Source organism: Lutra lutra, chromosome 4 (genome assembly GCF_902655055.1).
Source record: "Lutra lutra chromosome 4, mLutLut1.2, whole genome shotgun sequence".
In the NCBI taxonomy this organism is placed as follows: Eukaryota; Metazoa; Chordata; class Mammalia; order Carnivora; family Mustelidae; genus Lutra; species Lutra lutra.
In genome coordinates, this window is record NC_062281.1 from 45,693,360 (window position 1) to 45,705,456 (window position 12,097).

Here is a 12,097-nt window from a genome sequence, read left to right on the forward strand (position 1 = left end):
AAGGAACTCAGCACTGCATTTGAACCCAAGGCATGATCAAACCGTTTCTCCAATCCCATTTTTAAAAAAAGATTTATTTATTTATTTGAGAGAAGAGAGAGAGAGAGAGAGAGCAGGGAGAGGGACAGAGGGAGAGAGAGAGAAAGAGAATCGCAAGCAGACTCCCCACTGAGCATGGAGCCAATGTGGGGCTCGATCCCACAACCCTGAGATCAGACCTGAGCCAAAATCAAGAATTGAATGCCCAACCAACTGAGCCACCAAGGTGCCCCCCAATCCCATTTTTGAGGGTCAGTTTCCTGGGATTACTCTTGGCATGAATTTTTCTATCAGTTAAGATCTGGAGATAGAAACAACACAATGGAATATAATAGAATTGTTAATTAGGTATGAAGTTGTTAAATAGGTAACTAAAAGGTAAAAACGCTATCCTGTGGTATTAAGTAGATATCAGATGTGGGAAGAAGCTGCCATGAGGTCTAGGGCTGAGAGAACAGAGGGAAGTGATTGGAGTCATTAAGATGTAATAATTTAGAGTTTGGGTCGGTTGGCCAGCTGGTGCTGATGTTCCTGAGCTCTGGAGAAAGACTGTACGCTTGGGGAAAGGGCTGTAAGTCCCTTCTTCCTCCCTCAACCGTGCAGGCTTCCTGTTCACAGAATGTAGCCTGCCGCCAGCTGGCAGAGTTCCAGTGTGGTCTGCAGAGCTTGGCTCCAGCATGACAAAGCAGAGAAGGCTAGATTCGGAGCTAAGGGTCAGTAACATAATAAGTAGGACATTTACCCTTCCATGCTGGCTGTAGCCCGATGGAACCTTCTGAGGGTTTCATGGTACTAGAAGAACTCAAGAGTTTTCCAGAATAGTTTTGTTTCTTTGGTTTCATAGAGCAGGTCGTGATCTTCCCCTTCTCATGCACAGCTGGACTGGAGAGGTTTAAGCCTGGAAGTAGGTACCCATACCAGCCAGCCTCACTCTGTCCCTTATCCATATTCTCCACAAAGTTCCTAAGGAGGAGATAAAGCCAGCCAGGACTTTCCTCGCAGGCTGGCCCTTTTGTACTTTGCTTGCTCATCCTTAATCATAGTGTCCTAAAATAGCTCTCATTTTAATTGGATGTCATTTTTCAATTTTGAGACCACATCTTTGTCAAGGGCCTGAAGGAGGGAATGTATAGAGTGCATTAATGAAGTAAGTGAATTAAACTGGAAAATATTGCCATCAAAGAGGCTTATAAAGGAATAACTGAGCTAAGAAAGGTCAGTGAAGTCCAGCAAAAATAATTTCAACCATTAAAATGCTGGAGGATATCTTTGGTAAAAAAAAAAAAATGAAGTATGGATTAATACACGAGGATGAAGTAGCAGGACAAGGGGCTCTTTGACATAAATAGGTAAATTAGGTCTGTGTTTATGAAGGGAAAATGTAATTTGATCACATGTGGGTTTACAGAACAATAATGGTTCTTTTGGAGTGTTTCAGGAAGACCATTACGTATGCCTTGTGGTCCGTATTCTTTCATATTGGCTCTTTTACGAATCTCGGTTTTTCTGTTAAGTTTTTATTATCATGAATGGATTCTTCTTTTATATTCTGTCCTATTTTTTATTTTCCCTGTCTTCCTCCTCCTTCTCCTCTTCCCTTTTAGTCCAGATCTGATTCTTGTTTCAACAGGAAACAAGTAGTGTTTCTACAGGATTCTCACTAGTTCTTATATTTTTGCCTGTATTAAATTATTCTCCAAGAGAGACAACGGTTATTGTGGAGAAACCTCTGGAAGTGCACTCAGCTCTTGACTTCACTGAAGGCTGTATACAAATCTATTCAAAAGTTAGAACCTCTGGGCGTCAGTTTTCTCTTCCATAAGGTGAAGAAAGTAGACTGTGTTACTCCTAATACTGCTTTAATTTTTAGCATGGTGTAACTCTGAAACTTTGAAGGTGTTTCTCAGGACTGGGGGCTACTGGTCTAACAAATACTGCTCACTTGGAGGAAGAAAGGATTTTTCACTTACGTAAACCCCATAGAGAAAATGACTATTGTTTAAATAAAAAACCTCTTCCAAAATGAAGACTTTTTGTGGCTGTCAATATCTAATGATCCTCAGTTCTGAGATGACAGTGGACCTTTTATCCAGGGCAGAAATTTGAAATAGGTATGGTAGTTGTGATCTGTTGACTTTTTTTTTTTTTTTTTTTTTTTTTTTGCAGAACAGCTTTTTTTTTTTTTTTTTTAAAGATTTTATTTATTTGACACAGAGAGAGAGATCACAAGTAGGCAGAGAGGCAGGCAGAGAGAGAGGGGAAGCAGGCTCCCCGCTGAGCAGAGAGCCTGATGTGGGGCTCGATCCCAAGACCCTGAGACCATGACCTGAGCCGAAGGCAGAGGCTTAACCCACTGAGCCACCCAGGCATCCCTGATCTGTTGACTTTTAAAGAGAAAAGAGGCAGAATGGACAATCTAAATTGCCAATTATTACAGGCTTATTAACTGTGGAATGGATCTCTGAAATTAAAAGTCCCTCACAAAAGGAGAGGGAGTTATAGGTGAAGGTTTTTTGGGGGGCTAAAGTACAAGACATATCTCTATATCAGCTTAGGGCTAAAGTAATGGACAGAAAATTGAGACAAAAGGCCTGGAAGCACTGTTGAATGGAGCAGTTAGGCTGCAGCATCTGTCATTCTGTTGATTTCTTGGATTGATTCCGTTTATCTGGTGGGCCAGACCAGTGTCTCCTGACTGCCTCACCTCTGTCAGTGCATGATCTGGAGGGTATTCCTCTATAGTAGAGACCCTTTTTTCAGTGAGGCTCGCTCGCATGCTAGGACCCAAGCTCCTCTTCAGTGAGAGCAGCAGTAATATACTTAGTGTTATTTTTGCAAGAGAAATAGATGTGTCTGATAAATTTCAAGTGATTCACCCATCCATCCACCCACCCATCCACCCATCCACCCACGACCCACCCATCCATCCACCCATCCATCCATCCACCCACCCACCTCTCCATCCACCCACCCATCCATCGTCCACCCACGCACCCACCCATTCACCCACCCATCCATCCATCCACCCACGTACCCACCCATCCATCCACCCACCCACCTCTCCATCCACCCACCCATCCATCCATCCACCCACGCACCCACCCATCCATCCACCTATCCATCCATCCACCCACCCACCTATCCATCCACCCACCCACCTATCCGTCCACCCACCCATCCATCCATCCACCCACCCACGCACCCACCCATCCATCCACCCATCCATCCATCCATCCACCCACCCACCTATCCATCCACCCACCCATCCATCTGTTCACCCATGCACCCACCCATCCATCCACCCATCCATCCATCTACCCACACACCCACCCATCCATCCACCCATACATCCATCCACCCACGCACCCACCCATCCATCCATCTACCCACGCACCCACCCATCCATCCATCCACCCACGCACCCACCCATCCATCCATCCACCCACGCACCCACCCATCCATCCACCCATCCATCCATTTACCCACGCACCCACCCATCCATCCACCCATCCATCCATCCACCCACCCACCTATCCATCCACCCATCCATCCATCCGTCCACCCTTGCACCCACCCATCCATCCATCCATCCATCCATCCAGTGGATAGTCACTGGACATCTACATAGACCAGGCACTAAGACAAGTACTGGGGAGTCAGTCCTAAACAAGCCAGACACGAACGACCCTGGTCTCATGGAGCTTACAGCCTCTCCTATCGTAAATTTCTGATCCTCACTTGTTTTTCTTTCCCCCTCCCTCTTCTTCTCAAGCCTCCAAAAGATTCAAGCGTATTTTTGTCATAATCGAAAGCTTTTTTTTTTTTGACAGGTTACAAATTATGTAGTACGAATCTTAGAGAAAAAAATGCACAGGGTTTTGTCGGCTGTGATGCACTTTAAATGCTTTTGTAACTCCCCATTGGGATTTTTAGATTCTTTTGAGCAAAGCTTTTGCCTGTTGGAGTGGATGGGCTTTCCTGGCCTTTTGTGTATGCTGCAGTGTGTGGCTTCTCCCCCACCCCCTCCTCCTCAATGCACTTGTTTTCTTGGTGAAATTCTCTTGTCTTTAAATTTCTTTTCTGTCATATTATGTAAGATGGAGACCTGGTATGATGGGAGAATCTACTTCATGTTACTTCATAACTCAAGGAAAAGGCAAGAGATGAAACTACTTTTATTAATAATGCTAATAATTATTAAAGCAATATTTATTATTAAACGCCAGGCAGTGTGTCTAGAATTTCTAGTGAGGTATGTATTTTTTTTCCCAGAACAATACCTTCTTTATTGAGCTCTGATAAAGTAATCTGCAAATTGCAAGGGCTCCAATGTACTGTTGACTCATTGTTCCTTTAACCTGTTTTTCCTTCTTGATTAATACATTACAGATCACTCTGGATCAACCTCAAATTCTTTCAAGGATTTAAGGCTATTTTTATAATTTAAGACATCTATAGCTTCTTTTCAAGTTCAGTATTTGGCAGTGTTCTGGTAGAAGCCTCCCAGAAATGTATGCGTATTGTCATTTCAAAGTGGCCTCTTTCAGGGCCTAACTGCTGTGGAAATTTAGCTTATCATGAATCATTCATTATTATTTGTTAAAGATTTATTTATCTTAGAGCGCATGTGTGTGCAAGTGGGGGGAGGGGCAGAGGAAGAGACTCTCAAGCAGACTCCACCCCCTTGCTGAACGAGGCACCTGACTGGGGTCTCACTCCCTCAACCCCAAGATCATGACCTGAGTTGAAACTGAGAGTCAGAGCCTCAACCAACTGAGCCATCCAGGCACCCCTTACTATGAATCATTTAAATGAATAGCACTTATTGTTAATCTTTTGCTAGTCTAAAACAAAATCTATACAACAAATCTCAAGGATGCCAGGTGGTAATATGTGAATTTTAAACATACTATATTTATGCTATGCTTTAAAAAATAACACAGAGTTCAGAATCTAATTCTGTGCAGAAGAAAATCTCTGTTTCAAAAATAAGTCTTTTTATGATTAACTATAGTGATTGAGTTTTAGAGTATCACAGAAGCCCTTTGCAATACTTGTTCTCTTTAGTGGGGCTTCAGTCATGAATCACGTGTTGAGGTGTGGCTCTGTCTAGAAGTCCTAAGACTATACCTTTCCTCGAAAGGGCCTCCTATGCCTGTAATTGAGGTAGCTACACAATGCGGTCAGGGTGTCCCCTTTAGAAATTCCCATTCCACAGTAGTACATCTGGATTCTCTTTCTCAGACTTCTACAACTTCTGGTAGATAAGCATGATTCTGACTGGGCTTCCACTCTTTACCCAATCAGGCAAACTTAGGACTCAAAAAACTATGTGTGTGTGTATTCTGGCAATTTTCTTTTCTTTTTTAAGGTTTATTTAATTATTTGAGAGAGAGAGAGAGCGCACGGAGTGGGGAGCGGCAGAGGGAGAGGGACAGGGAGAGAGAGAATCCCAAGCAGACTCCCTACTGAGCACAGACCCTGACACACATGGGGCTCAGTCGCAGGACCACGAGATCACAACCCAAGCCGAAACCAAAAGTCAGATGCCCAACCGACTGAGCCACTCAGGTGCCTCTGTTCTGGCAATTTCCACACACACAAAAGGAGTAACAACAAGATGACTTTCTATGTCATCGTATTTATTCATTATCAACATTTTGCTAATCTTGTTTCATCTATTGTTGTCTCAGAGTATTTAAACCAAATCCCAGACATCATGTTTTTTACCCATAAATGCTTAAGTGTATTTCCTGGATTTTTAATGTTAACGTTAAAAGTTTGAGATAAGAAAATGTTAAGTTTGTTTTTGTTGTATGTCTCAAATTAGCATTGTACCATTCCAGTTAGCTCTGTTCCATGATAATATGTTTAGTTTTCCTAGGTACACTTTTGTCTCTCCTTAACTGCCCCCAAAACTGACCTGTTACTGACATGGCCAACAGTTACATACTGGTCCCTTTGTAAACAGAGCCTGGCAGCTGCACGATTTATGGGTATTTGTAAGTGATTTAGAAACTTTGCTCTCACTGACTATTTCTCTTTCTTGGTAATCAGATCATTAGTGTCACATTCTTTAGGCATGAATCATCACTTTCCCATTACAAGCTCTACGAGTTTATGCAGGAACAGAGTGGGTATATTGTGTATAGGTTAGTAAAAGGAGTCCAGATCATTTGGGTAGACTGAGGCAAACATGATTTAGTTTTATCAGAGGAAGAATTATTCTGTTTCACAATGTAGTCCCATGTGTGTTTGTGCTCTGAAACTAGGATAAGCTGGCTAGCTCTGAAAACATAAATACAAGAATGAGGTCATTTGTGATAGTTTCTGCTTTGCCTCTATTCTCTGTAAAACGCTGGCTCTGATTCAGTGACTGATAACCTTTTCAGCGGAACTCCCACCTCCGTATACAGCCATTGCCAGCCCCGATGCCAGTGGTATTCCAGTAATAAACTGCCGCGTGTGCCAATCTCTCATCAACTTAGATGGCAAGCTTCACCAGCATGTGGTTAAGTGCACGGTTTGCAATGAAGCTACGGTAAGTGAGGATTTCCATTAATAAAGCATAAATTATTATCTGACGTCTTGTCTCTTAAGGAAATACTCCAGTAATGTTACTTAAAGGTAGATGTGGCCTGCATATAGACATGGCCATATTTTCTCATCCTTTCTTTCTTCTCTCTAGTTCTCTTTTACCATCAAAGATGTCTCTGGGTGTTTAAAGCTAATTCCATTATGAAAATTTCATGGTGAATTTAAATATAATGCCATTTGGCTCTTTATTTTCTAACACGAGACTGATCCTAGTCAGGTACTTACAATTATCCTCAGTGTCTATCCACATCACAACTAAATCCATTTTGATTTTCACAAAAACAAAGATATGCCAAATTTTACTTCAAATGTGGACTTTGTACTTACCACGTCGAAAATTATTTAAACTCGTTTTACATCTGTAGGATGTCTGTATGGTTTTTCTGGACTTAAGATTATGCATTTATTACTGACACCTGTGCCAAAGTGTTTACAAATAGCTTGGTATTTTATGCTATTTGCTTGATAGTAATTTAGAGATATGTTCAAAAAATTTGAAGAGCACATATTTTTTGAGCTGAACCTGGAGAAGAACAACTACATTTTAAGTAGAATATTTAGTTTCAAGTAATGAAGTGGTATTAGTTAGATTAAATATATTTCTACTTTTATAGTTAGGCTTTATTTTAAAAATTTCAATGTCTCTCAAAATCTGCAACTAAATATCAGTTGTTGGTATTTGTATATTTTTCCTTTTTAGAAAATTCTCAAAAAAAAAAAAATCAGCCAGAGTTTATTATGTCTCTAAGAAAAATGAAACATGTTTATTGGGCTTTATATATTTTATAGAAAAGTCATAAAATAAAACCTGAGGTCATGAAGCAATATGTTTTATTGTAAGTCTGTATTTTTTATAAGGGACATCACTTGGAGATGAGCTTTACTGTGTAAATAGAGGTGATACCGGCAAAAGCAGCTATTTTCTTTTTAGGTTGAACACTCCCTAGCAAACCTAACATTAACCTCCATAGTGTTCATTTTAGAGTTAACAACCAAATAAGAGTTGTGAGACATAGATGACAATTAAAAACCAAACAAAACAAAAACACCCAATACCTGAAAGGTGTTTTTTCGATTTGATGCTACTGTTGATTTTTTTCTTCTATTCCACCATCCCTACAAATTTTTTTCTTTGATGAGTAGAAAAAAAACTTGTAAAGCTTTATATTTACTCTTGGAAGTAAACAGAACAGACTGTGGATTTAGCCAACAGCCTCAATCTGGCTACTCAGAAGTGATGAGTTCATTATTCCAGAACAATAGGATGTGGGTACAAATAAAGTACTTCTGGACATAAAGAAAATTGCGCTGACATTTTTATATCATTATAACTCCTGTTAAGTAAGGAAATGTAAGTATTTCTCAATATTCTAGAGAAAATGGGTAGTATCTAATGAGATTGCCTTGTGTGGAATCAGTTATATTACAGGGAAAGAGAAGAGAGGGAAAATGTGTGTGAAGAGTGTTGTAACTTGCCAATGTTTGCAGTGTAATTGATCTTGAATTTATGAGTGAAGAGGTCTTAGGCAACTAGCAGCTTCTCTGGAGAAATTCTGGTTGGAAAAGAACAGGTAAATGCCCCAACAGAGCAACTAACTCCCTTCTGTTCACTATCACCGTCTCCTGCTCAGTTTCACTGTGGTTCATTCTCCTCATGTCATCTAAAACAGGAGATCAGTGAGTCTGTTCCCCTGATAGGAACCTGGTATTTCTGAGGAGATTAAAAAAAAAAAGAAAGAAAGAAAGAAAAAGAAACATAACAAAGCAAGCAAACAAACAAACAAAAAAACAAGGCTAATGAAAGTCCTTCTTATTTTAGTAGATAGAATTGGGAAAGAAATGAGAGAAGTTGGGGAAGAGAAAAGAGACAAATTTTAGCAAGGTTTAGAGAATACAGAATTTAAGGTTAAGGGAGAAACAATTTTTAGAGCAAGTTAATGGAAAAGTTGAGAAGTCCTGGAGGAAGAGCGGAGCTAATTGGCTGCAAGGTTGATTATTATAAGTCTGAGATCTGGAGGCTGATGGACTGGGTCTTGAATCCTACCTAGCTAGGCAACTTGGTATTTGCCTATCCTTGGGACTTATCTTCTCCACACTGTGGTTTCCTCTTGTAGAGTGGTGTAATAATAACATCTACCTAATAGAGTTGCCCTTGAGATTACAGGGGTAAAGTGTCCAGCACAGTGCCAGGGACATACAAGGTCATTTTACTAAGTAAGAACATTAGAACTTATGCATAAGGACAATGCCATTTTCACCCCCATTTCCCTGTAGGTCAGACATGACAAGGCGTGGGCAGACAATAAAGACCAGTTCTTCTAGTTCATTCACCTTATTTTATAAATGAGGGAACTGAGGCCTAGAAATAAGTTGGCAATATAATATAAAAAAGTTTGTCATTTGCCAAGTACACATTTACTTAATGGGGAAATTTGGATGTATAGGAATTAACCCAATTTCTGGTTTTCTTGATATTTTAGATTGGATAGTAACACATTCTGGATGTTTATAAATTTTAGATATTCAGATTTTATCTGTTATATAGTTTAATAAATTGTTGATGACTTATTGCTAACTTTTATATATTTCTAATAAGATTGTTTACTTAAATTTCTCATTTTTTTTGAAATGTGTTACAGATTCACAGAAAAGTTACCAAAAAATAGTACATATTATGTACAGAGAATTCCATAAACCCTGTACTCACATTCCGCAAATACATTGATATCGTGTCACATTGGCTTTCTCTCTCTAAATGAATAAATAATCTTTTTTTTAAAGAAACTTTTAAGACAATTACAGACATGGGGTTCTTCTACCCCTAAATATTTTAGTGTGAATTTTCCTTACAAAGAAAAAAAAAAGGACATCCACTTATATAATCAGAGTACAATGATCAAATGCAGGAAATTAACATTAATACAATGGCTATTATCTGATCTTTGGATCTAACGCATATTTGCTCAATGGTTCCATTAAAAACAAAACAAAACAGAACAAAACAATATGGTCCAGGAGTGAACCCAGAATTCCATGTTGTATTTTGATATCATGTCTCTTTAATATCCCTTTGTCTGAAATGTAGTCTTTCTTTGTCTTTGATTGCCTTGACATTTTCCAAGAGTACAGGCAAGGTGTTTTATAGAATGTTCCTCCAGTTTGGGTTTGTCTGATATTCCCAGATGATTGGATTCAAGCTATACAGTTAGGCAGGCATGCCCAGGAGTGATGAGCTAGTCCTCTCACTGCTTCAAAGGTTATCTACTTAACAAGCCTAAGCTCTTGTTTATTTATTTAAAGATTTTTAATTTATTTATTTGACAGAGAGAAAGAGAGAGAGAGAGAGTGCACAAGCAGGGGGGGGCAGCCCAGGGAGAGGGAGACGCAGGCTCCCTGTAAGCAGGGAGCCTGATATGGGGCTCAATCTCAGGATCCTGGGATCATGACCTGAGCCAAAGGCAGATGCTTAATCGACTGAGGCACCCAGGCACCCTGCTAATTCCTCATTTAAAGGAGGGTTTTCTTTGGTATTTATTCTTCCTTTTTTTTTTTTTTAATTTTATTTATTTATTTGACAGACAGAGATCACAAGTAGGCAGAGAGGCAGGCAGAGAAAGAGGAGGAAGTAGGCTCCCTGCTGAGCAGAGAGCACGATCCAGGGGGCTGGATCCCAGGACCCTGAGATCATGACCTGAGCGGAAGGCAGAGGCTTTAACCCACTGGGCCACCCAGGCGCCCCTATTCTTGCTTTTTTAAGTTTACTGTAAAGTTTTTAAAAAATGGTAACATTAGGAGTTATTGCAAGTTGTTCCTTTTTTAAGTTAAAAGATGTAATAAGATTAATCATTTCTTATATTCTAGCAGTGAGGGAAGGTTCAAATTTGTTATATACTCCTTTTTTTTTTTAAAGATTTTTTTTTTTTAATTTGACAGATCACGAGTAGGCAGAGAGGCAGGCAGAGAGAGAGAGGAGGAGGAGGCAGGCTCCCTGCTGAGCAGAGAGCCTGATGCGGGACTCGATCCCAGGACCCTGAGATCATGACCTGAGCTGAAGGCAGAGGCTTTAACCACCGAGCCACCCAGGCACCCCTGTTATATACTCCTTTTTGCCCAATATTCCTAATGAGTTTGCACCTCCCAAATAGATGCAAGGAACTTCAGTGAATGTTTGCACCTGGTAGCACAGATAGTTGACTTTGGTCTTAAAACTTTAAAGGGAAAGCAATTCTTGTTGTGAACTTAATTTTTCTTCTCATATTAAAAGGGCACTGCCAACTAATTTTGAAATATGTCCTTCACAATTACATCTGTACAGCCCCAGATTTTCATAGAGTGCTTGCCAACATTTGAGCTATTTAAAATCACTTATGATGCACTTTTCCTTAACCTGTACTTTGGTAGCACTAAGGGGGGCCTAAGTTTTTAAGGAATCATTTCCTTTTTATATACAAACAAGCTTTGGCAATCTGTCCTTTGGTTAATTTGCTGTGTTTACATTTTCTTCCCTTATCTAGCCAATCAAAAACCCCCCAACAGGGAAGAAATATGTTAGATGCCCTTGTAATTGTCTCCTCATTTGTAAGGACACATCTCGGCGAATAGGATGTCCGAGACCTAACTGGTAAGAGATAAAGATTCATTCATTCATTCATTTGTTCATCCAACAAGTACTTATTAAAGGCTCATATGTGCCAGGCTTTGTTCTAAATAGTCTTTGTCCTCAAAGTAATTACAGGACCGAGATTATTATTTTTTCTTTGTTAAAAGAATGATGTATTTAGTTTAAAATTAATGGTCACAAATATTTGTAAGATATAATATTCTTGAATGAGCAGTGAAAGTTTTCTTGATGTTAAATAAGTACTTAATGCACTGTAATAGACTAGTGACTCCTTAAACTTATAAGTAACCACTTATCCCCATTGTTATGTATACAGTGATGTTATTAAGAACGCTTGTAATAAGGGTATTTTTTTGAGATCGCTGGTTGCAGCCTGCAGACCAGTGTTATCTGAGTAGATAGAGTAAACCCAGTCTGGAACGCAGGCAGGCAGGTGTTCAAACAGTTGCAGTAAAGGTGTTTCTAAGAACGCTATTTGCAAGCCACTTTAGATATCTGTTTTATCAGTGAAGGGAGGGGACACCCAACTGTTGTATATATATATATATATATATATATGATGTGATTAAGATTGATTCAAATAAATATGTTTAAAAGAAAAAGAAATTTAAAAACCCCAAAAGTAACAAAACAAAAGTTTTGTAAAGTAAACAAAAGTTTACCTTTGATTTAATTCATCTTAACCTGGAAGTGTGTTAATCATCATTGTGTACCTCACTGTGTGCTATACTTGTGTTTGATGAGCATAACCTATGCAAGAAATTTGGGAGCTATTGGCCATTATCAAATGCCATTATAGATGTGCCCAGATAGGAGTATACAAGACATTCACTGTGTTTT

At 39.5% G+C, this 12,097-nt stretch overlaps 1 protein-coding gene across 1 annotated transcript in view; it reads left to right on the top strand.

Annotated features, from left to right (window-relative positions):
• Positions 1-12,097, top strand: part of PIP4P2 (phosphatidylinositol-4,5-bisphosphate 4-phosphatase 2) — a 59,849-nt gene that overhangs the window by 17,593 nt on the left and 30,159 nt on the right. The window contains exons 2-3 of the mRNA XM_047728185.1: positions 6,432-6,580; positions 11,151-11,257. Coding sequence (XP_047584141.1) covers positions 6,432-6,580; positions 11,151-11,257 — 256 coding nt within the window. The remainder of the gene's footprint in view (positions 1-6,431; positions 6,581-11,150; positions 11,258-12,097) is intronic.